Source organism: Trypanosoma equiperdum (genome assembly GCF_001457755.1).
Source record: "Trypanosoma equiperdum strain OVI genome assembly, contig: ctg_121, whole genome shotgun sequence".
NCBI classification, from domain to species: Eukaryota; Euglenozoa; class Kinetoplastea; order Trypanosomatida; family Trypanosomatidae; genus Trypanosoma; species Trypanosoma equiperdum.
In genome coordinates, this window is record NW_027123194.1 from 3,285 (window position 1) to 23,003 (window position 19,719).

Consider the following 19,719-nt stretch of genomic DNA (forward strand, 5'->3'; position numbering starts at 1 on the left):
GTTTCTAAGCACATGCCCGGCCGTCACTCGTCTTATGCGGCAGGTCTATTCAACTTCAAGATTGTGCCGGATGAGATGTTTCCATACCCCTGTCGTAAGGTTGATGGTGATGAAGCAGAGAACTTACAATTGTTGCTGGAAGACGTCCGAAAAAATGGCAGCACACTTACAAATCTTTATGGAGCCCGTATAAGTACGGAATATGGTGGGATGGATCTTGGTCACACCGCCCATGCTTTAATATATGAGGAAGTTGGTGCAAAGTGTAATGCTGACATGCTATCGCTAATAGGCCACAGTGGTATGTGTACTTATCTCTTATCGGCAGTTGGGGACAAGTCGTTAAAGGGAGAGTATTTAACGGCGATGTCTGACGGTAGTGTAGTGATGGGGTGGGCGGTTGAAGAAAGCAATGGGAGCGACTTTAGCATGACTTCAACTAAAGCCTCTCTCCGCGATGACAAGTACGTATTAACAGGGGAAAAACATTGTTTTAACGCCGCGAAAGCTACGCATTTTTTGGTCTTAGGTAAGACATTTACTCAAATTGTTGCGGAGGAGGGGGCTACTACAGTCGAACGCCTGTCATTTTTTATATGCGCCAAAGACGCCCCCGGTGTGAAGGTGGTCGGGAACTCCGTTGCCATGGAAAATACTCCAGCCCGCTGCGCAGTTGGTGTAGTGGGCGAAGGGTTTAAAAACGCGATGATAACGTTGTTTACAGAACAATACCTATACACGGCCTCACTTCTTGGGATAATGAAGCGTATCCTTCAAATTCTGGGGGAGTCCAATGCTGGAGAGGGTGCTGGTGGGCTTATCGGTTCTTTTGCCTGCTTTGTATATGCTATGGAGTCCACTATTTACGCCCTGGCTGCTATAGCGGACACACCTGTGGAGGACAGTCTGCTGGAGTGTACGTTAACGGCTGCGTTTACCCAAAGCACTGTAACGAAACTATTAAAGGATTTGGAGATATCAATCCCACCAAGCGTGCAACTGGAGGAGTGTATTTCTTGCGCGAGAAGCATCTTAAATCAAACGGAGCAGGATCATTTTTTATATGCCGCGGCTGTTTGCTGCGGCATCGAGGATTATGGCTTGTTTTTCCAAAATGCATCGACATTGCAAGTGATGCAGGCGAGGTTGCTTCGATCGTTGGGGGTGCGCGATCGTATTCCCATTAAGAATGTCAGGAATGCGTCACTGATTGACGAGGTGGTTGTGACATTTGGGAATGCCGTGGAAACCACCTTTGTAAGAAGTGGTTCCCACGTTCAGTACCAGCAACTACTTCTTGATCGGTTGGGGGAAGCTGCATCTCTTATTTACGCAGCATCAGCTGTGGCCTCTCGGGCCTCGCTGTGTGTTGCAAAAGGCCTTCCTTCGTTGGAACTCGAGGAAAGTTTAGCGGCATGCTTTGTTTCTTCTGCTGTTAGTAGGTCTCGGGTCCTCTGCGAGGAGGTCTGTAACGTAGGTAAGACAGCTGATGATATATTGAGAAGAATTGCCCTCGATATTTGCGAAGATGCTTTACAGTAGCGATTTGCGCCAGAGTGTGGGGGAGGTGGGGAGGCTGGAGACAGGGGTAGTGAGGGTGATGTGGGGCTTAAGGTTTCGCGTTAAGAGGTATGTGCACGGTTACCGGCTAAGGCCGGAATGCTGTTAAGTTCGTTGGTTGTCATATCTGTACCGCAGAAGTGCAAATTCTCTTTCACCCACGTCTTTTCCTGGATCTACCCCTGTGTGACGGTCTTGAAGAAAATATTTATGCTGGGCATTGATGTTCTGCTTCAGTAGAGGATTGTGGATGCGCCACATTGGTCAGGATGTGCCAAAGCGGCACACTCACTTTGTGCTTGAAAGTAGACTGATGTACGAAAAATCTTTTCGGGACTGTTGGCTTCACAGCGTCTGCCGGGCCATTTCTCAACTGGACGAACCGCTATCAAAAACTGTTGTGGGGACCCACCAAAAGATGCTTCAGCGAAAGGTCACATGCTTTCAGTACAACCAGTACGGGTTGTTTAAGACGCCGTACTATCGTTTAGCTAACGTTGATAGGTACCATGCGGTTCAGGGTGTTGCGGGAACGCGGGAGTGGGTTCCATACGTAAACGTCTCATACTGGACGATGAACAAAATGGTTCGTGGTGGTAACCTTTTGGTACACAGAGTCCACTACACTGGATGGGGAACAGATTCTCATCTCAAAAAGGGCGGTTGGGAGCATCGGTGGAATAAGGTCCTGCAGCGCAACGTTCTTCAGTATAGTCGGATTTAGGTTAAGTATCGATGGTAGCATGCGGCGGCTGTCGATGCTTGTGAAGAGTTAATATTACGTCCTCGTTGTCTTGTTGCCATTGTATGCCACTACCTGTGGTAATGCTGCGCTCATAATATTTCCATTGTTGTCGTTTATGGACTCACTTTCGCTTTTTGTCGAACACTTAGTATGTTAAAGGTAGGCCAGAGACACATGGGTCGTGTGATTCGGATCGGCGATTTTGCGTCCACGCGGCGGGTCATTACGTTAGATGACGTTAAAGCGTTCGGGCCGCTTGTCGGCGATTCCAACCCTATTCATGTGGATGAAGCTGCGGCGAAGGCTGCTGGTTTTCAGTCTCCAGTTGTGCATGGGATGCTAGCCGGTTCTCTTTTCTCAGGGCTGTTGGGGTCAGAGCTCCCGGGGCCGCAGTCGATTTACATGAGCCAGACATTGCGCTTCGTGGTCCCTCTGTTTGTTGGCGACGAGGTGGAGGCGCGTATCGAGGTGACTCAATTCAGAAGAACGAAGTTTATGATAGCTTTCCGCACGACCGTGTTCCGCATTGACAAGCAAACAGGGGAAAAAACCCTCTGTATCGAAGGCACTGCGGTGGGCATGAACAAGACAGTTACCTTTGAAGGTGAGAGCGAGTGGAATGTGCCCCGTGTCGAGTAGCGTTTGACGTTAACGAAGAAAGGAGGTTGTGCCGTACCGTTTTGCATTTTCTCGTCTTCTTGTTTTGGGAGCGTTGGGGGAGGCTGTGTGAGGGTTGTGACTGAGGCGATGAATGCGCATTCTAAGCAAACAAAAGGAAAAGGACAACTAAAAAGTTGAAACAATGGTGAGGTGGAGCGGGGATAAAAAGACGACTTGTCAACACTTCTTGTCCATGCCGTTTCAATGTTCTTACTTGTATCCACGATCAGCTTCTGTATCCAGGGCAAACGCCCATCTAGTACGCGACCGATGGTGGACCCCACTTGAAAGGTGTGGGTATGGAACTCTAGGCGCTGTTGGAGAAAGGAAATTAAGGACGGAAAAAATAAGTGAGACCGAGCCGTAAATCATGAGCTCAGTAACTTGGGTATAGAGACTCTCCAAATTGAGAGGATTGAAGATAGTGAGTGCAGTACAGTACGCGGTGCGGATGGTTGTTGCTGCATCGTATCCGCGATTTCGAAGTGAGAGCCCGCTTTGCCGGGCGTGTGGTGACCTGTTTCTCCGGGATAAGAATCATTCTTCCGCGGTATTTCCCCCTTCCCTCTTCCGTTTGCTTTGTCGGACCAGAAGCTGCTGGTGTGCGTGTGTGTAGACACGGTGAGCGGCGAGACCCGAGAGGGGTCTGTTTTTGAATATATAAGGTACAAAAGTTGGTGAAAAGCCTTTTATTGCTCCTGATTTGGACTTCTATGATCCGCTGGACTGTAAATCTCGCAGGTGTTGATGCAGAAGCGGACTTGCAACGCGATGATCGGATGAAAGCACCCGTCAATCCATCTTCGGGCCGTCGGGAATCCGGTAAGCCAGCTGACGCAGCGCGAGCAGGTGGGGGGACCCCACAGTCGCTGGGAACAGTTGCAACCCTTGCCATGAGCGAGCTCCTGGAGCTGCAACGAGCGAGGCGAGAGACAAGTCTCGCGGACAGCAGTCTTGGACAGTTCTGGATCGGCCCCCCCCTTTCTAAAGAAGAAGGCGGACATGCAAAGGGGAGCGAGATCCGCATTTTTAGTACCTTTACGAATGCACAAGGTAGACGCACTGTGTGCACGGTTCAGGCGAGACAAGCTTTGTTCCGTGGGGTGGATGTAGTGAATGCTTTCCTTCAGCAAACACTTGTGCCCGATGAACGTTTGTTTTCTCGCTTTTCGACGAACCCACGGCATTACAAACTGTACATAGCCGACGAGTTTACCGGTGAAGAGGACTTGGTATTTCAGCTAGACAGTGCCATTCAAAAGTTAACGTGCTTTGCGGTTCAACCCCTCCCCACCGCCAAACTGTTTCTTTTTCCGCAGAGGACTCGGCTGCTGCCAACAGCCGCGGAGGACATCAACCTCTCCGTGGAGGTACGACCCTTAGACTCACAGGCCAAAGTTGTCAAGCGCCAGGTGCTTGTCCCAGCTGACATGCTTGCTGAGAGTCTGGAGCGGGTTATTTTTAGCCGACTCCCCGGCATTTGGCTAGTCGCGGGTTCCCTGCGTATTAAATATGGACCGGTTGAGCTGAATATTAATGAATATTACAACTTTGGAACAGGGTGCGGACATATGGATATTCCTGTGGCGGAGCGTACTATACTGTCCCTCCATCGCTTTGGGGTCACGGAGGTTCTCGTACAGGGGCGTGTGACGGACGGTGCTGCGGATGTGCCAGCACCAGTGGAGGACATTGTTATAAACATTGATGCTGAAAAGGCCCAAACTCTTGAGCAGTTCGAAGTAATTCGCATTAACAAGCACGGGGCACGGCAGCAACGCATTCTCTGTGTGGATGGGGAGCGGCTGTATATGAAGCAGCCCTACAATGCTGGCAGAGAGGCTTCACAGGGATGTGAGGAAAAGTTGGTGAGAGACATCGAAGAGGTTCGCTCCTCGCCAACGAGACCCAAGTGTCTAGAAATTTGCTACAATCATGCGTCCAAACACGAGGATGACCATATTGAATGTACAACAGCATACTGTCGCGCTCTGCTGGACGAGAAGCTCCGCGTCGTTCAGCGGGAGTTGCGAAAGAGGGACGATTCTGAAAGGCAAAAGGTTGACAATGTGGCACTTTCTCGGCTATTCGGGTGGTTGAAGAGTGGTTTCGGTAAGTATGCACAGCACTCTGACGGTTCGGAGTGACCCGTTTAGCGTGTAAATCTGTGGCTGTCTCCGGCTCCTGTGCTTTTCAAGGGGTGGAGAGAAGTACAGTGAAGCACGTGAAATAAAAGGTATCTCTATGTGCGGAGAGGTGGACCCGAAGTCGCTGCCATACCCAAGTGTGTCTTAATTCATGCTGGCTAGCGCCCCAGTTTGGGGTTGCCAGTGGGCTAACTTATTGAGTGGTTCTGTCGTCATACACCAGTATTCGTGCGTTTGTAGGTGCATTGAATGTGTATATTGTTCCTACTGTTCCAGCTTCGCGACCAGGAAGGGGTTGTGGTGCGTTCAAGTAATGGGGTGAGGTTTACTCGGCATTCCCATCATTTTGTTTCATTTTATTCCCTCTCCGCCACGTGTTTCACCACTTCCGTGTCTTCTGTTACTCCGTCGTGGAGTTAAGGAGGCGGTGTGGAAGTTGCACATGGCTATTGTCTTTGAATGACGATCCTTTGCCTTTTATCCTCTGCATTGGGACACTTCTCTCCCTAATCTTATGGAGACGCGTGCACTGAAACGCGAGGTTTGCAACACATTCCTGGAGCAAAGCAACAAAATTCACAGCATTTAACAACACACAAGCAAGATGGCATCCCAAAATGCAGCAACTAATGGCGATGGTGTAACCGCATACAGAACTGAGTCCGCATCCCTGATGAATGATAACAAACGAAGGAATGACAAGCAAACTGAGGACCAGCGCCCTCCCTTCACTGTCGGTTCCTATGCACTTGGTATTGTGATGATTCTTTGTGTCGCAGTTATATGGACATATGCTTCAGTGTTGATCCAGTACATATATGAGGCGGAAGAATATGAGAAGCCATACTTTATGACCTACTTTAACACTAATACGTTTGCTGTCAATAATATCGGGTTCCTTTTACTGAGCTCGTGGCGCCGGCTACCGTGGAAAAATGGTGAGCGGACCTCGTCATTGGTTATATATGATGATGCTCTCAAAAGAACATTCGTCTCGGGTGCCTCGGCACCCGACAACGAGCCCGCGGATGGGGCGGATGTTTCGCGGGGTGGACCACAGAGTGAGGCGGAACGAATAAGGCCATACAGCAAGTTCAGGGTTTTCAAGTGCGCAGCCTTCTTTTGCCCAATTTGGTTCTTGGCGAATTCCCTGTTCAACGCCTCCCTTGCAGCCACTTCCGTTTCCTCTGTTACTGTTTTGAGCAATACGTCTGCCATCTGGACCTTTTTACTATCACTCATATTCTTTAATCAGAAGGCCACCTGGCCCTGTCTGCTTGCCATGACGATGACCATTATCGGTGCGTGTCTGGTTGGGTTCTCTGACGCGGAGAACACTGAAAACGAAACCGTTGGGGGGGATATTTATGCTCTACTAGCTGCTATCTTCTACGCCGTTTACACAAGCATCATCAGGTGGCACGCTTCAGACGATGACCGGTATAGCATTTTAATGCTCTTTGGCTTTGTGGGCGCCCTGAACACCATTCTTTTTTGGCCACTTCTGCTTATTTTTCACTTTACCGACTTCGAGACCTTCCAGACCCCCGGTGGGATTCAATTTGCACTGCTCCTAGCGAACGCACTAGTGGGAACAAACCTCAGTGAGGTGTTGTGGGCGCGTGCGGTGCTGCTCACCTCGCCCACAGCTGCAACGTTGGGTCTCACTTTGACAACACCTTTGGCTATGACCTCAGACCTCCTCATAAAGCAGAAGTCCTTCAATGCGATGTACATAATAGGAGCTGTTTTGCTGACACTAGGATTCATTTGCTTTAATTTGGAGCAACAGCTCATGAAGTTGCTAAAGGGTTCGCGCTCCAGTTAGGGCTCATGGAGTGTGTCACTGAGGAATGTGATGGAAGGGCATAATTGAAGCTAAACATATAAATAATAATCAATTCGTGTCATAAAACATAAGTGTGCATATGTAAGTATGGTAAGAAATAAAGTGAAATTGGTTTCAAAAAAAAAAAAGGAAAAAAACAACTAAAAAATAGTAATTGACTAACGAGGAAAAACAAAAACTTCGTGGCTAAGTTTAATTGGCTTAGCGTGGGAGGCGGTAACGCTGCTAATATGAGAAGAGTGGGTAATGAGGAGGAGTGTCGTGCAGGACCCGTTACCCCTTTGGAGGATGGAGTAAAGTGCCCCTTTGCAAAGCACTGCAAGCTTCCGTCATCTGCGGGTTCCCTTTTGTCTATCCAGCAAAAGAAGGAACAACGTCATGTGAGCGGCTTGCCGTTGAGTGAAACGGAAAGGGTAAAAATAATAACAGCGGTGAGAAGGAGCCGCAGTACTTCTGCAGCATCAGGAGGATAGATTCAAAGAGAGCTGGGAAAGCAATGGTAAACGAGGAATGTTAAGTGACAAATGCATGATTGTAAGTAAAGTGAAGTACATCGTGTTTCCGTCTTTGTCTTTTTTTTGGTACGGCTACAACGCGAAGCTAGAAGTGGTAAATCCTGTTTGACCTTCATGGTTGCACATTTACACGTGAGCGAAGGCCGGGACGAGGTTATGTAAAGGGATGAATGACATGGGGAGACGGTGAAATATGTTAGGGAAATTAAGGAAAGAACGCAAAACAGCGAGAGGGCATGTGCTGCATGAATTAGTGTGAGATGTGTCCTGATGAAGTGTCGAAAGGTAACAAAAGAAAAAGTGGCTTGTACTTGTGTTTATGGACGCATTTGTTTATGTATATGTTTGTGCTTATGGTCTTTAAACACTTTTTTTTTACTTTGTGGCTTCTAACCTCCCTACAGCGGTTGACTCGAAAAGTTGCCGTCATATGCACCCATTGCTCACAAGCGTAAGGGAACCAACTGGCAATGGCACCTTCGTTTCCGTTTACAGGCCGCGTTTGGTCCTCCCGCTCTTCGTTCCCCGGTGTATCATGAGTGAAACTGGTGCGTGACTTGGGACGGGGAGAAGACGGGAGGGTAATACATGGTTTGGTTAGCGTAGGTACCTGCCCCTCCATTTATTTAAATTTGATATTCGCTTCTGTACTTCAATTTTTCGGTGTTGCTCTTGCGTCATCATATGTCTTTACCCCAGCGGGCACTGTTCTGTATTTTATTTCCTCCCTCTCCTGCCTATCATCTTTTCCACAGCTTCTCCTTTTCGTTGCCGTGGGGCCCATGGAGTGGGGAGAGTGGGACCGGTACAGGGGGGGGGGAGAAAATCAGATAAAAACCGTGACCTCCAGTGGAGGAGACAGCGCGCGTGGTACCGTTGTTCGATTATATCACCGGAGAATCGACGATACAACACCCACATCTCTTGTCTGTCCTTGAGAAGTTAGTCTGATGTGTGTGTGTGTGTGTGTGCGCGAGGTAGGAATGGAGTGCCAATATTGGAAACATTAGGCTCGCCCGTTGGGTTCTATTGTGTGCGGGCTGTTCAACATTTGTTTGTTCTTCCACCCCACCGTAGGGTTTCAGAGGAAGGAAGCAGGCTTGCGGTTCCTTCCTAAAATTTGTTTTACTTGGTTAACATCCCTTTCAATCCCGACCGCACACGGTATGTTTCAAAAGACAGAAAAGAACCAGAGATGTTGATTTTTACCCCACTAACTATGGGGGGATCATATAAGTCATTTGCTCTGCATCTTGGGATCTCCCTTATATGGGATGAAGTGCTGGGACTGATTGGTTTCCAAGGGGTGTTTTTTGTCTTCTTGTTTTTTGCTTGGATGAAGACTGTGGTTAACGGGCTGAGTCACTCAAGCCACCCAATTGCTTTGAATATTGTCTGATTTAGTGTCGAAACTGACCAGGAGAGTGTCAGAGGAGTGCAGAGGGGGAGTGAGTGGGTGTGCATTGCTTAACATTGCCCTTTCTCACTGTTAGCTCTTTATTGATCTTTTTTTTCGTTCTGCTTTTGTTTCGAATCGTGTATACGAAATCCAACGCCGGTCCGATGAACTATGCAGTAGGGGGACGCTATTGGTCCGAGGCACCAATAACAAAAAGAGACAGGCCAAGAGTGTCGATAGCGGGATCAGCGACAAGGAAGGGAGACATTGGGGGTGCCCCGGATGGAAAGGGGTATGTGCCTCGTGGAGCGAGATGTTGACAGCCTCTCCTGCAAGACGATGCTTGCTCCACAAGGGTGGGTGCAGCGCGTGCACCACGACGTGAGGGACAAGTGCTCGGTGAATGTTACACACTTCACGAGCCTTGATTCATTATCTACGTCCCTTTATGTAACAGAATACTTTCTTCCACGTCCCACCTCGGTTGAGAGCGGTTCATCAGCGGGGGTGACACCCGAAGCGTTGGCCGCTTCCTTGGCACAGCTCTTAGATCCGTCTAAGTTCTCACTCTGCACTGCGTGGGAGGTCCCACAGTCTGCCCCCACTGAAAGCTGCGGCCCACTTGGGAAGTTGCTATGCAAGTATGTTCTTTTGGTTAGTGTTGCACTCTCTACAAGAGAGAGGGATGCTACATACGCGAGATGTAGTTTTGATGCAGTTGTTTATGACTTGAAGGAACGCTACCTGCAGCTCTCAAGAGGGAGCGATGTGGTTGGGTTAAGTTCCACTGAGTGGGTTGCTGGAAATAGCGCTGTCTGTACGAGACGAGGCTGCTGTGTTATCCATGTCACCGCGCCTCCAGGAAGAAATATTTGTTGGCATCCACAACTAGGTGGTGAGGCCACCTGCAAACTCGGAGAGGCTGCGAAGGAGCTAGGTCTTGTATCTGAGAATTTGAACTTTCTCTTGTATGAGGACGCCGCTGGCAGTGTGGAAGTGATGTTTGCCCTCCTACCCCTCACTCCTGGTGTCTGCATAATGAAACGCGGTGACTTGCAGCGTGCTTGGTTGCGGCGTACCCGCGGCAGTAGGTGGCGTTCGTTGCGACTTCCAACACCACGTCTTACCACGGGGGTTGTTGATCCGTGTAATTCCCTCTATGACGTGCGACCGCCCGGCTCCTTTTATTTGCTAGTGAGGGGTGAGGGCGGTACAGCGCGTAGCGTCATCGCATGGCTGATGGAGCCGCGTGTAGGAAGTGACAGCTCTATCGTTTTGCTGACCACCTTTCACACGGCCAGAGGCGGAGCTGTTTCCGCTACCGCTAGTGTCGTCGCTACTGACGCGGCTATTACTGTTGATACTGCTGCCGTTGACCCGGCAACTGCAGCGCAGTGTCTAAAACACTGCAAATGGTTGCGCTCTACATTTTGCGCGTCTGTTGGGATGACTTTTTCGTGGTCTGCGCTATGCGTGGGAAAACGTCCCGGATTATTGTTCCGCCAGGGGAACCTTGTGATCCAACTTCCCTCCGAGTCTACGCGGTATGCGAGCGCCAGCGCTGTAGCGGCCGCTTCTGCGGTCAGCAGAGGCAACGAAAGCGCAGCGTTGGGTTCCATCACGGTGGAAGCTGTAGACCGTGCGGACGGAACGGAGCGGCGAGCAACGATTACACTGTTGCGTGAGTTCCGATGCGCCATCGACTTTATGGATTACGTTGTTACAGAGTTCACGTATGAAGCCCACGTTGACCGGCGTTCTGCAGTCATGCGGAGGTGGAAGGCTCCGTTGGCGCTTCTTCCCGGTGGAGGGCAGGGCACGGGTAAATGCCCGGAGGCATACAGCTTTTGGATCCGCCTTGGGGAGAGGGATGCGATTCATTATGTTGTGCGTGAGTGTGGTATCGGCCGCCTTCTGCTAGCGCAGGCGTGTGTGACAGACTGCAGTCCCTTCAGTGATGTGGTGGCGGAGAGGTGGGAGAGCTGGGTGGGTGGTATTGGCGTCGCTTCCATTCTTTGAGGTTAGGGTTGAAGGGAGAAGGACGAGGCGCAGGGTAGAACGGAGGACGCCACGGCTAACTTGCACATCGCAGCGAGTTGTTGCAGTTTTCTGTTTTCGTTGTTTACTATCTTTTCGTGCGGCCTTTAGTGCACCGCTGACAAATCGTAAGACTTTAGTTACATCGCCCTTCGCTAAAGTATTAACCCTCGGGGCTGATCACAACCGCGTTTTCGTGAGTGCGAGCCTGTGTTGTGAAGTTTTCAATGGTGCTTATTCTTTTCCAACATGCTCCTCCCCCGAACATTTCTTTTGGTGTGTTTCGTTTGACGGGGAATGGTCCAGTATACATGAGGAGGTAGATTAACGACCCCCTTGTGCACATCGAAAAGGAAAGTATTGGTTTGTGTTTATATATAGGGTGGTAAGCAGTTCTCGTCAATTTTTGCGTACCTGTGCATCATGTCACTTAGTGGTATTCTTTTCCCACAGAGATGTCATCATGCGGCACACGCGTTTAGTTCCCGTGGGGAACTGTGGACAGCATTGGTTACCGATCACAATTTCTTAGTGCTACGCGGTGGGACGCTATGCGCAAGTGGGCCACTCTCTGCGCCGTCCGATGGTGATGGCGCTGGGTTTGAAGCTGAGGCCCATTCGGACTTGCCCGAGCCACCTCCAACCCCTTTGGCGTGCCGCATCTGCTGCAGCGAAAGGGATGATGACATTCGTGTTATCGTCATATCCATGAGTGGTGTGTACGTTGTTGATGTTACGGGGCCACGCATGCAGATGACGTATCATAGTTTGTGTGTGTGTGGAGGCATACCGGGATGTTCCCGTGCTACGGTCCATAGTTCCCCTAACGAGGCCCAGATGCCGGTTTGCCTCTCTGAGTGGTCTCATACACAGAAAGAAGAGTGTGCACGGAAGGCACTCGATGCCGAGTTCGTGACGTCCACCGTTCTTGTGATTGCTTACAGTGATGCAGTTGAACTCATCGAGCTTAGTTGGAGAGGGCGGCAGTGGCACGAGCGGAGGGACCGGAATGAGGAGGAAAGGAGTAGGGGAGTAATGCGGTGGCGTGTGCGTGGATCCTATAGCAAACTGGCAGTATGCCGCGTGAGTATGTATCTGTCCGTTTCCCAGCGATCCTCTCTGGTGGAGGTATTTCCTCTGCAGCCGAGGTTAAGCGATCAGGAACAGAGGACGGAGCAAAGCACCGTTTCTTTTCCTCCGGTACTTCACGCTCCCCGAGAGGCTTGTGTCGATTCCTTCAGGTCGCTCTCTTATCGGACCCCCACCCCTTCACTCCTCGAAACAGCAGAGGGCAGTGCATATGTGTGGCGGGGTGCATCTACGAGGTTGTGCAACTACAAGATTACATCTCTGGAGTGGCATCGTGTCTCAGGGTACTCTCTTTTGTGTGTCACGTGTCATGAGTCGGATAGAGGACAACCCTTCATCGTATTTTTCATCGCGCAGCTGTGCCCAGTACATGAAGGGGCGCACGTGCGAGCGGGGTTGGAGACACAGCATGGAAGTGGTATGGTTGGGGTGAATTCTTCAACTGTTCACGAAGTCATGTTGACGCTTGTGCCCGCTGGGAAGGTGCCGCACAGCTCCATATCAGGCACCCCTCTTTCAGTTCACATTGTACCCAATTACATTTGTTCTCACAGCGAGGTACAGGGGAGTGACAAGTTGGAGCTTCTCTGCGTTGAAAAGGATGGATCTGTCTTTCGCTCTAGCTACTGCTACGACCCCCACCAAGGCAACTGTCTTGTGCGTTGCTCTTCCACTGAATGCTTGGTGCCGCAGCTACTAGGCCCAATCCAAAAACACTACGGTGATATAACTACCGTGGATGTGTTGCCCGCGTGGAGGCCCCGGGCTGTAGCGTTTGGCCCCTTAACTCCGGCTGTAGCGGCGCTATTGGAGGCACAGCGATACCGTCTTGTGTTGCGGTTCCGAAATGGTATGGTCGCGAGGGTCGTGGTGGATCTTGCAGCTGCGACAGTGCGTGTGGAAGCGTTTTTGACGCTCGGCGTGGATGCGCACCCGCCACTTCTCGCTACGGCTGTTGTTGATGGTGTTTCTGGTCCGCAACAGATTGTGTTGGGCCTCACGCAGGACCGGCTGTTCGTGGTTCGTCGTACTTTGTTCTCTGGTGGTTTAACCGAGGCTTCAGTATCCGTTGTTGGACCACTTGCTCTGGAGCATCTCCAAAAGTTAGTTTGTGGTTCCTCTGTGTGTGGGGACGATGACGCTGGTAACGAAATGAAGGGGAACACTTGTGTGGAAGAAAGTGAAGCGTTGCGGTCTTTCATGCAAGCCAAGTGCCCTGAAAAGTTGCACATGCTTCCGGTGCTTTTGAAAGCTTGTGGCGGTGACGCGAGGAAGCTTCTGAGGCAGCTCACTGCAAAGTACGGCTCCCCTACCCCCGCCGCTTTCTCGGACAAGACCATCCTTGACGAAGGGCGTAGCTGTGATGGTTCTGGAGATCGTTCAAAGAATGGGCGATTCAATTCTGTGACACCGTCGCTGCTCCCGTCGGCTTTGAAGGTAGGCGCGCTGAGGCTAACCACTGGGGGTATTCGTTGCTGTGTCGAAATGTCTGTGAAAGACACCGACAAGCCACATCATCACCAATGGTGGTACATTCCCGCCACACCTCTTGCGAGTGTTGTGGGTGAGTGGGACAGTTTGATTGCTCACGGCGTGCTTCCACCCTCCACCGCGCTAGTGCAGTGCTTGGACGCCCCTCTTCCTGCTGAGCTCCTCCGTGAACGGCGACCCAGCCGAGACGGACTGGCGTGTGTGAGCTGGTCTACGAGCGCACAGTCCCTTGTTGTGCAGTCTCGGCTGCTGCCGCACGAAACCCCACTGAAGTTCCGTCCATTCGAAAGTATGGCACAACCCTACAACCCCGTTCGAGTTGACTGTGTAAAGCTTGTGAACAACGTAATTGTTGTGTGTGTGATGGGTGCGACACGTGATGAGGAGATTAAGACTGTATTGATGGTTTATGTATTGGATGCTCTCCGCGACGTGGCAACGCAACCGGTGTTCGAGCAGGAGTTGGTAATACATAACGTGGCGACTTTTTTCATGTGTGATACCGGTGGTCTTTTTGTACTACGGCGGGACTCGAAATCCATCGTGCGCTGGATGCGTGTTACCACCAATGGCGTTGGAAGCGGACACTGCTGGAGGGAGTATTGTGTTCGCGGAGGTTCTGAGTCACAAGAGGCCATTACCACGATGGCCCCGCTGTATACAAAAAGTTCCGGAATGAATTGTCATTGCTACGAGGGTGCTTCCTGTACGCACTTTGTGTATGTTTCATCCGAGGAGGGATTGATCAAAGTGTGTGAAACGAGCCCTAAAAAGGACTTGCGGTCCGCTTTGAAGGGGGAGATCATCGTAGAAGAAGGTGGTAGCTGCCCATATACCGAGGTGGGTCGCACTAGCACCCGGTGTGCTAAGGTGGAATTGTATCATCCTACGGTAATAACACTACTGTTAGCCATGCACCGGCCTCGAGTGGCGCGGGCTGCACTCGAGGGTATATTGGAGAGTGCAGCTGAAGCATCGGTGGCTTCGCAGAGCGTGGACGACAGCGGACCACGGCGGGTGGCGGAAGTACTATGCCAAAATTCCACAAAAGGACCACTCGACGCTTGGCCCGTGCCTGCTGCCACCGAAGAGATCGCTGGGGTGGCGGTGAGGACCCACCAGCTGGAGGGAGGCGAGGAGGAAAATTTGTGTGATTATGCTGCAGCATTCGGGCTGGATATTCCGCTGGAGCTCCTTGATCAAATGACGGAGGTTGTCATGCATGCGAAACTGAGAGGTCTCAGCAGCCAGGAGCAGTTGACACTTCTTTGCACTGTGGAGAGTCTGCGGGCGGTTAGGGTGTCTGGCGTTGCTAACGACGCAGGGGCCTCTCGTTGTCTCTTTTCGCATAAGTTCCTCCAGCTTCAACAACGGAGGCGTGCTGCTGTAGCGTCCGCTGAAAGTCTTCCCGCGAACCACACCAGTTTTTTGTGGGCAGCTCTCTCCGACTGCCAACCTCAGCTGCTGGATGTTCTGTCAGCCACAGATGGAAACGTTTTGTCATGGGCAAACGTGGAGGTTTCTGGGGTGCCATTTTGGTTGGATTCAGTTCATCGTCTCCGCGCAATTGCAGAACGCGTGGCCCGAGAGCAGTACCAGCGAAGTCGTGACGTGCGGGAATGTGCACTTATGTATTGCCTTGCGCGGAAACCCGGCGTCATCTCTGCGCTCTGCAGAACTTGCGGGAACACCAAATTAGAGATGTTTTTCTCTCGTGACTTTAACGAGGCGAAAAATCGCTCTGCTGCGTCGGCCAACGCATTTGCTGCCGTCAGCAAGAATTTGATTGAGTACGGTGCTGCCTTTTTCGTGCTGGCCGCCGAACCGCGAAATGCAGCCCAGGTCTTGTTGCAGCGCGAAGGCAACGTCTCTCTTGCCCTCTTTCTTATACGTATCGCGACTGATGATAATCCCGATGATTTGTCTTGGTTCATCGAGCAGCGCAGGCTTGAGGAGACTTCTTGTGGAGCAATGAGTAAGTCAGAGGAGGCGTGCCTTCTCTGGCGAGGCGGCCGGAAGCACGAAGCACTGTCGTTGCTCACAGTGCAAGCACCGCTCCACGTCTTGGAGGGCGCCGACCGACTCGCACTGCTCAAGTTTGCCAGGCGGCGTACCGGCGCAGAAAGAGGGCCTGCACAGCGGGAAATGCTCCGATTGTTGATGCACACCGTGCGACTGTCGCATGCTGCTGGGATGAGGTTGCCTACATCACTGTTTTGCCAGGAAGCATTATCGTGGTTACTGGGGTTGTCGAAAGAAGACGCCGGGGATGACCCAACAGCACAGGGGAACGGATCGGCTGCCAATAGGGTGGCCACCTCAGGGATTGTTGCTGATTTCAATTCAGGTACGCTAGCGTTCAACGCATTCGATATGGACGGTGACGACGGGGAGCGGGGAGAGATGGCGGCGTCATCGCAGTCACCTGAAGTAGCCGTCGCCTCCCCTATGTCTGAAGCAGTGTCAGTTCCAACGGTGAGGGCGGGTGCGGGGGAGATTTACCGCATTGATCCCGCCATTGTCTACTCATTGTTGCGAGAACTGGATTTCATTAGGGAGGAACTTCAGAATTCGGTGAGTACTCAGCCGCAGCAACAGGTGCAGAAGCACCAGAACACTGCAGTATGTGACATTCTATCGTGTGCGGCGCGCCTGCTGGTTGCCGTCGGTGGACGAGACCCGGCTGCCGGTGCGTTTTCCTGCTTACAACAGATGCTGGAATGCCTACCGCAGGGACAGTGGGGTAAAAGTTGTGTTGACCGTCTTTCTGAATCCCCTCGTTATGCGGAGGGGGAAGGCAATGGGATGGGGCTGTGTACCGTTATCATCGCGTTGCGCGTGTCATTGATGTCTGTCGCCACCTATAATAAAGACTGTGCACTGGCAACTGCGCTTCTCGGTCTTCCGATGATAGATGACATCCTATTGGTGGAGGGTGCGCAAACGGTAACAGTGAATACTATTGCTGTGTATGTGCGCACGGTATGCCACGTTCTGGAGAATCTGAGGTCGCAGACGGCAGAGTGGGCGCAGGAGGAAGAAAAGAGGGAAACATCTATGGGCAGTGACATGCATGGGGTAGATGGTTCCGAGTCGCTTAATTTTGCTCTATATAACCCGTTTGAGGGGAGCGGCAGCGCCGGCAGCGGCGTTAGACCTAACGATAATAGTGGGAGGCTACGAAATGACAAGTTGCGTGCGATGCTGCTGGTTTGGTGCACTGCGCGCTTACATTTATCCGCGCTTAAAGAGTTGCTCCTGGAGGCATCCGGTCTGCGTTCAGCATCACAAGATTCACAATCAACCCAAGTAGCGTTGCAGCAATGGCTCGTGAGCTATATGCTCTGTCGCGTAACGCTAGACTTCAATGCTGCAGCTGTGCAATTTGTGGGTGATGTCGTTTCCGTCCTGCAGCTGCGTGACCCTTTGCCAGCGGACCCTAACGGTGTTTTCATTGAGGTAGAGCAACAGCTCCTCCAGATAGCCGGGGTATTAGGGCACAGTTTGCCCACTGCCACCAGTTTGCTGGGCGATAATGGTGTGTGTGAGTCGTGTGGTCAGCAGCAACGCTACGTAGATTTGTTGAAGTTATGCGTTTCCCACTCCGAGGTTTTTTGTCAGACTACAACGTGCAATACGAGTCTGTCGGGTATGACGGAGTCTGCGCTTACCCTTTTGAGCAATACCGTAGCTCCGCGCACCGTGGAAAATTTGCTGCACGGTCGCTTAGTTCAAGGCACGAAGGAGGCGCTGCGGTTTGTTGAAGCCACATGGTTACAGCGCCATTTAACGCGTCACAACTACCGTGAGCAGTTTCTTTCACCCTTGCGTGAGGGTCCGTCAGTGCTTAGACGTGACGAGAGCCTCGTGCTCCAGCAGTGTGGCCGTGCTGTCACAAGTGTGGATTATGATCGATCCTCCCACGATGTGATTGTTTGGGCAACGGCAGCAGACGTCTCTGTACGAGGTGGCTATTGTGGTATGCTTTCAAGACCCAATGACACTTCTCCTGTGGTGCGACCACGGGCTGATAATGGCGGCCCATCCTTTCACCCGACACGTGAGGGAGGTGTGACGGGTTTGAGTCCGGGGGGATCTTCGAGGGAAGGAGTTTTGTTTGGATCTCCGATACGATCCCTCACGAAACCGGCCGCTAGTCCAAATAGCACTCCGGGGAGTGACCGCAAACTACTTTCAAGGCGACCCAGTCTTCCGCTCCTGGATGGCAGCCGCGTTGCTGCACACCCGCGGCTGCCCTTTTTTTCCGCACCGCACTTGGATGGTTGCATCGACTTTTACTCGTTCACCGCTGCGGAGTGCGTAAAAACTTTTGATTGTGGAGACAGTCGGGCGGTGACAGGTGTCGCATACTCAACTGACGGTTGCACTTTTGTGGCCGGGTTGGAAGACGGCAGTGTTCGTGGTTGGCGTTTTGATCTGCAACCCGTGGACCGCGCTGTCCAACCCCTCTTTGTGTACCATGTGCTGCCCACCGGCGGTATCCGAACGGTGATGTTCTGCGGGGCGTCGCAGTCACATATTGCGGTTATTGGATTTTCCTATGATAGCCTTGCAACTGGCCAGCGGAATCCAGAGGAGGAAGAAGGTGTGTGTGGCCTGAGGGGTGAGCCTAAGCCAGCATCAGCAAAGCCTAAATCGAAGAAGGGTTTGCTCGGGTTTCCACGGTTTGGAAATTATGAGCGTAACACGACTGAACTCTTGCTGCTGGTAGACCTTGTCCTGCGTCCCGGAACTTTCGCATGGCAGGAGCTATCAGTTGTGCCTGAACACGCGGTGTACATAAAAGGCTTGGATAGCATCATGTGCATATCAACTAATGGGGCCGTTGCCCTGTATGACATGTGGAGCTCCCGATTGTACACTTTTGTGCGGACGCCTAACGTAACTGTAACGTGCGTGGCCGCAAGTTATCATGATGATATTGTTGCTGTGGGTCTTGTGGACGGTGCTGTACTGCTTCTCCACTCCAACTCCATTCGCGGCGCGGTGCAGGCTTGTAACGGGTCTACCTCACATGTGGCCTCAGAATGTGTGGCTGAGAAGGCGCTTGCATCGAAAGAGAGTCTGTTGCTCAAGGCATCCAGGTTGCAACTGATACCTTCGACTTCCCCTCGCTGTGATGTACACAGTGTCGTGTTCACGCCTTCCGTTATGCTCGCTGGTCTCGGAGACGGGAGAGTACTCGCGGTTGGTTTTCCATTTAGTACCATCAAGTTCGGAAAGGCGTGATCGTGAAGGGAAGCACTTGCGGTAATTTTCGACACTGATCTTTTGCCCCCATATTTTCTGTTCGGTGGGTTGCCGCGAACCTCTGCGTTTCGCATTCGCCGATACCTGTGTTGCTTTATCTGACTTTCCTCGATGGTGATATATATTTTGCCTTCCACGAGGCGAACGCGACATCCTTTATTGGTGCTTTCCCTATTAGGCTGCCATTTTGTGCTTCTTTTTTCTTTTCGTGGGATTGACGCAGAGAAGACCCACTGCTGCTGCTTGTTTGAACGTTTCCGTGCCTATGATTCTATTTTTTTTTAAAATTCTTTCCTGTGATCCACATGTCCTTAGTGTGAGGTGTGTTGCTCGGAGCGCTGTGTTTTCCTTCTTTTCCACCAACTATCACCTTATTATTCTCGTTGCCTGAAATGTTCACTGTCAAAAAAAACTACCACCAGGAAAGCCAACCCAACCGAACATTGGTGTAAGAACACGCAAAAGCACGTGTACGAATACGAATTCAGTCGCCTCAATTTACGTCTGGGCGCGCATTCATCAACCGTGGTAGGCATTGGAAAAAGGACATAGCCAAACAGGGAGGAGGGTGGAACAATAGGATCAGGTGTGAGGTTTCCTTGAGTTTTGCTTTTTCTCATTATTAGTTCGATTCAAAAGCCGCGATGCGTCGTTCATTCTCACGCCTCATTGGGGCTGACGGCGGCATCTTCATGTCAGCTGTGCACGATAAGCAGTATCTTCAGCACCGTCTTGCTACGCTTGGAAAGGCAGAACAACAACAACCTCTGTCAGAGGAGACAATTCAACGACTCACCACTTCCACTGGCAGCGCAGAATCCCTCTTTAACAAAGCCGCGGGCGCTCAGCCAACGAATATTGTGGATGAAGCGACAGGTGTGCCGGTGGGGAGTGTGCAACTCGATCCGGTGCGGTACGGCGATTGGGAGAGTAACGGACGCTGCCACGATTTCTGA

The 19,719-nt window shown here is 51.4% G+C and overlaps 7 protein-coding genes and 1 pseudogene across 8 annotated transcripts; all 8 read left to right on the forward strand.

Annotated features, from left to right (window-relative positions):
* TEOVI_000014600:pseudogene lies at nt 1–1,542 on the forward strand (annotated as a pseudogene). Its single transcript has one exon. A coding segment is annotated over exon 1 (1,542 nt).
* Nucleotides 1,543–1,783: 241 nt separating this feature from the next.
* Nucleotides 1,784–2,284, forward strand: TEOVI_000014700 (uncharacterized protein; the record flags this gene model as incomplete). The annotated part of the gene is made up of 1 exon (XM_067220741.1): nt 1,784–2,284. One exon carries the CDS (start codon nt 1,784–1,786, stop codon nt 2,282–2,284), a length of 501 nt encoding a protein of 166 aa, XP_067076842.1.
* Nucleotides 2,285–2,455: 171 nt separating this feature from the next.
* Nucleotides 2,456–2,944, forward strand: TEOVI_000014800 (maoC-like dehydratase, putative; the record flags this gene model as incomplete). The annotated part of the gene is made up of 1 exon (XM_067220742.1): nt 2,456–2,944. The coding sequence occupies one exon, from the start codon at nt 2,456–2,458 to the stop codon at nt 2,942–2,944; it is 489 nt and encodes a 162-aa protein (XP_067076843.1).
* Nucleotides 2,945–3,678: 734 nt separating this feature from the next.
* TEOVI_000014900 (uncharacterized protein) lies at nt 3,679–5,112 on the forward strand (the record flags this gene model as incomplete). Its single annotated transcript, XM_067220743.1, has 1 exon — nt 3,679–5,112. The coding sequence occupies one exon, from the start codon at nt 3,679–3,681 to the stop codon at nt 5,110–5,112; it is 1,434 nt and encodes a 477-aa protein (XP_067076844.1).
* Nucleotides 5,113–5,716: 604 nt separating this feature from the next.
* Nucleotides 5,717–6,940, forward strand: TEOVI_000015000 (EamA-like transporter family, putative; the record flags this gene model as incomplete). The annotated part of the gene is made up of 1 exon (XM_067220744.1): nt 5,717–6,940. The coding sequence occupies one exon, from the start codon at nt 5,717–5,719 to the stop codon at nt 6,938–6,940; it is 1,224 nt and encodes a 407-aa protein (XP_067076845.1).
* Nucleotides 6,941–9,157: 2,217 nt separating this feature from the next.
* On the forward strand, nt 9,158–10,894 carry TEOVI_000015100 (uncharacterized protein; the record flags this gene model as incomplete). The annotated part of the gene is made up of 1 exon (XM_067220745.1): nt 9,158–10,894. The coding sequence occupies one exon, from the start codon at nt 9,158–9,160 to the stop codon at nt 10,892–10,894; it is 1,737 nt and encodes a 578-aa protein (XP_067076846.1).
* A 441-nt stretch (nt 10,895–11,335) lies between these two features.
* On the forward strand, nt 11,336–18,742 carry TEOVI_000015200 (RAVE protein 1 C terminal, putative; the record flags this gene model as incomplete). Its single annotated transcript, XM_067220746.1, has 1 exon — nt 11,336–18,742. The coding sequence occupies one exon, from the start codon at nt 11,336–11,338 to the stop codon at nt 18,740–18,742; it is 7,407 nt and encodes a 2,468-aa protein (XP_067076847.1).
* Nucleotides 18,743–19,407: 665 nt separating this feature from the next.
* Nucleotides 19,408–19,719, forward strand: TEOVI_000015300 (Protein of unknown function (DUF1674), putative; the record flags this gene model as incomplete). The annotated part of the gene is made up of 1 exon (XM_067220747.1): nt 19,408–19,719. The coding sequence occupies one exon, from the start codon at nt 19,408–19,410 to the stop codon at nt 19,717–19,719; it is 312 nt and encodes a 103-aa protein (XP_067076848.1).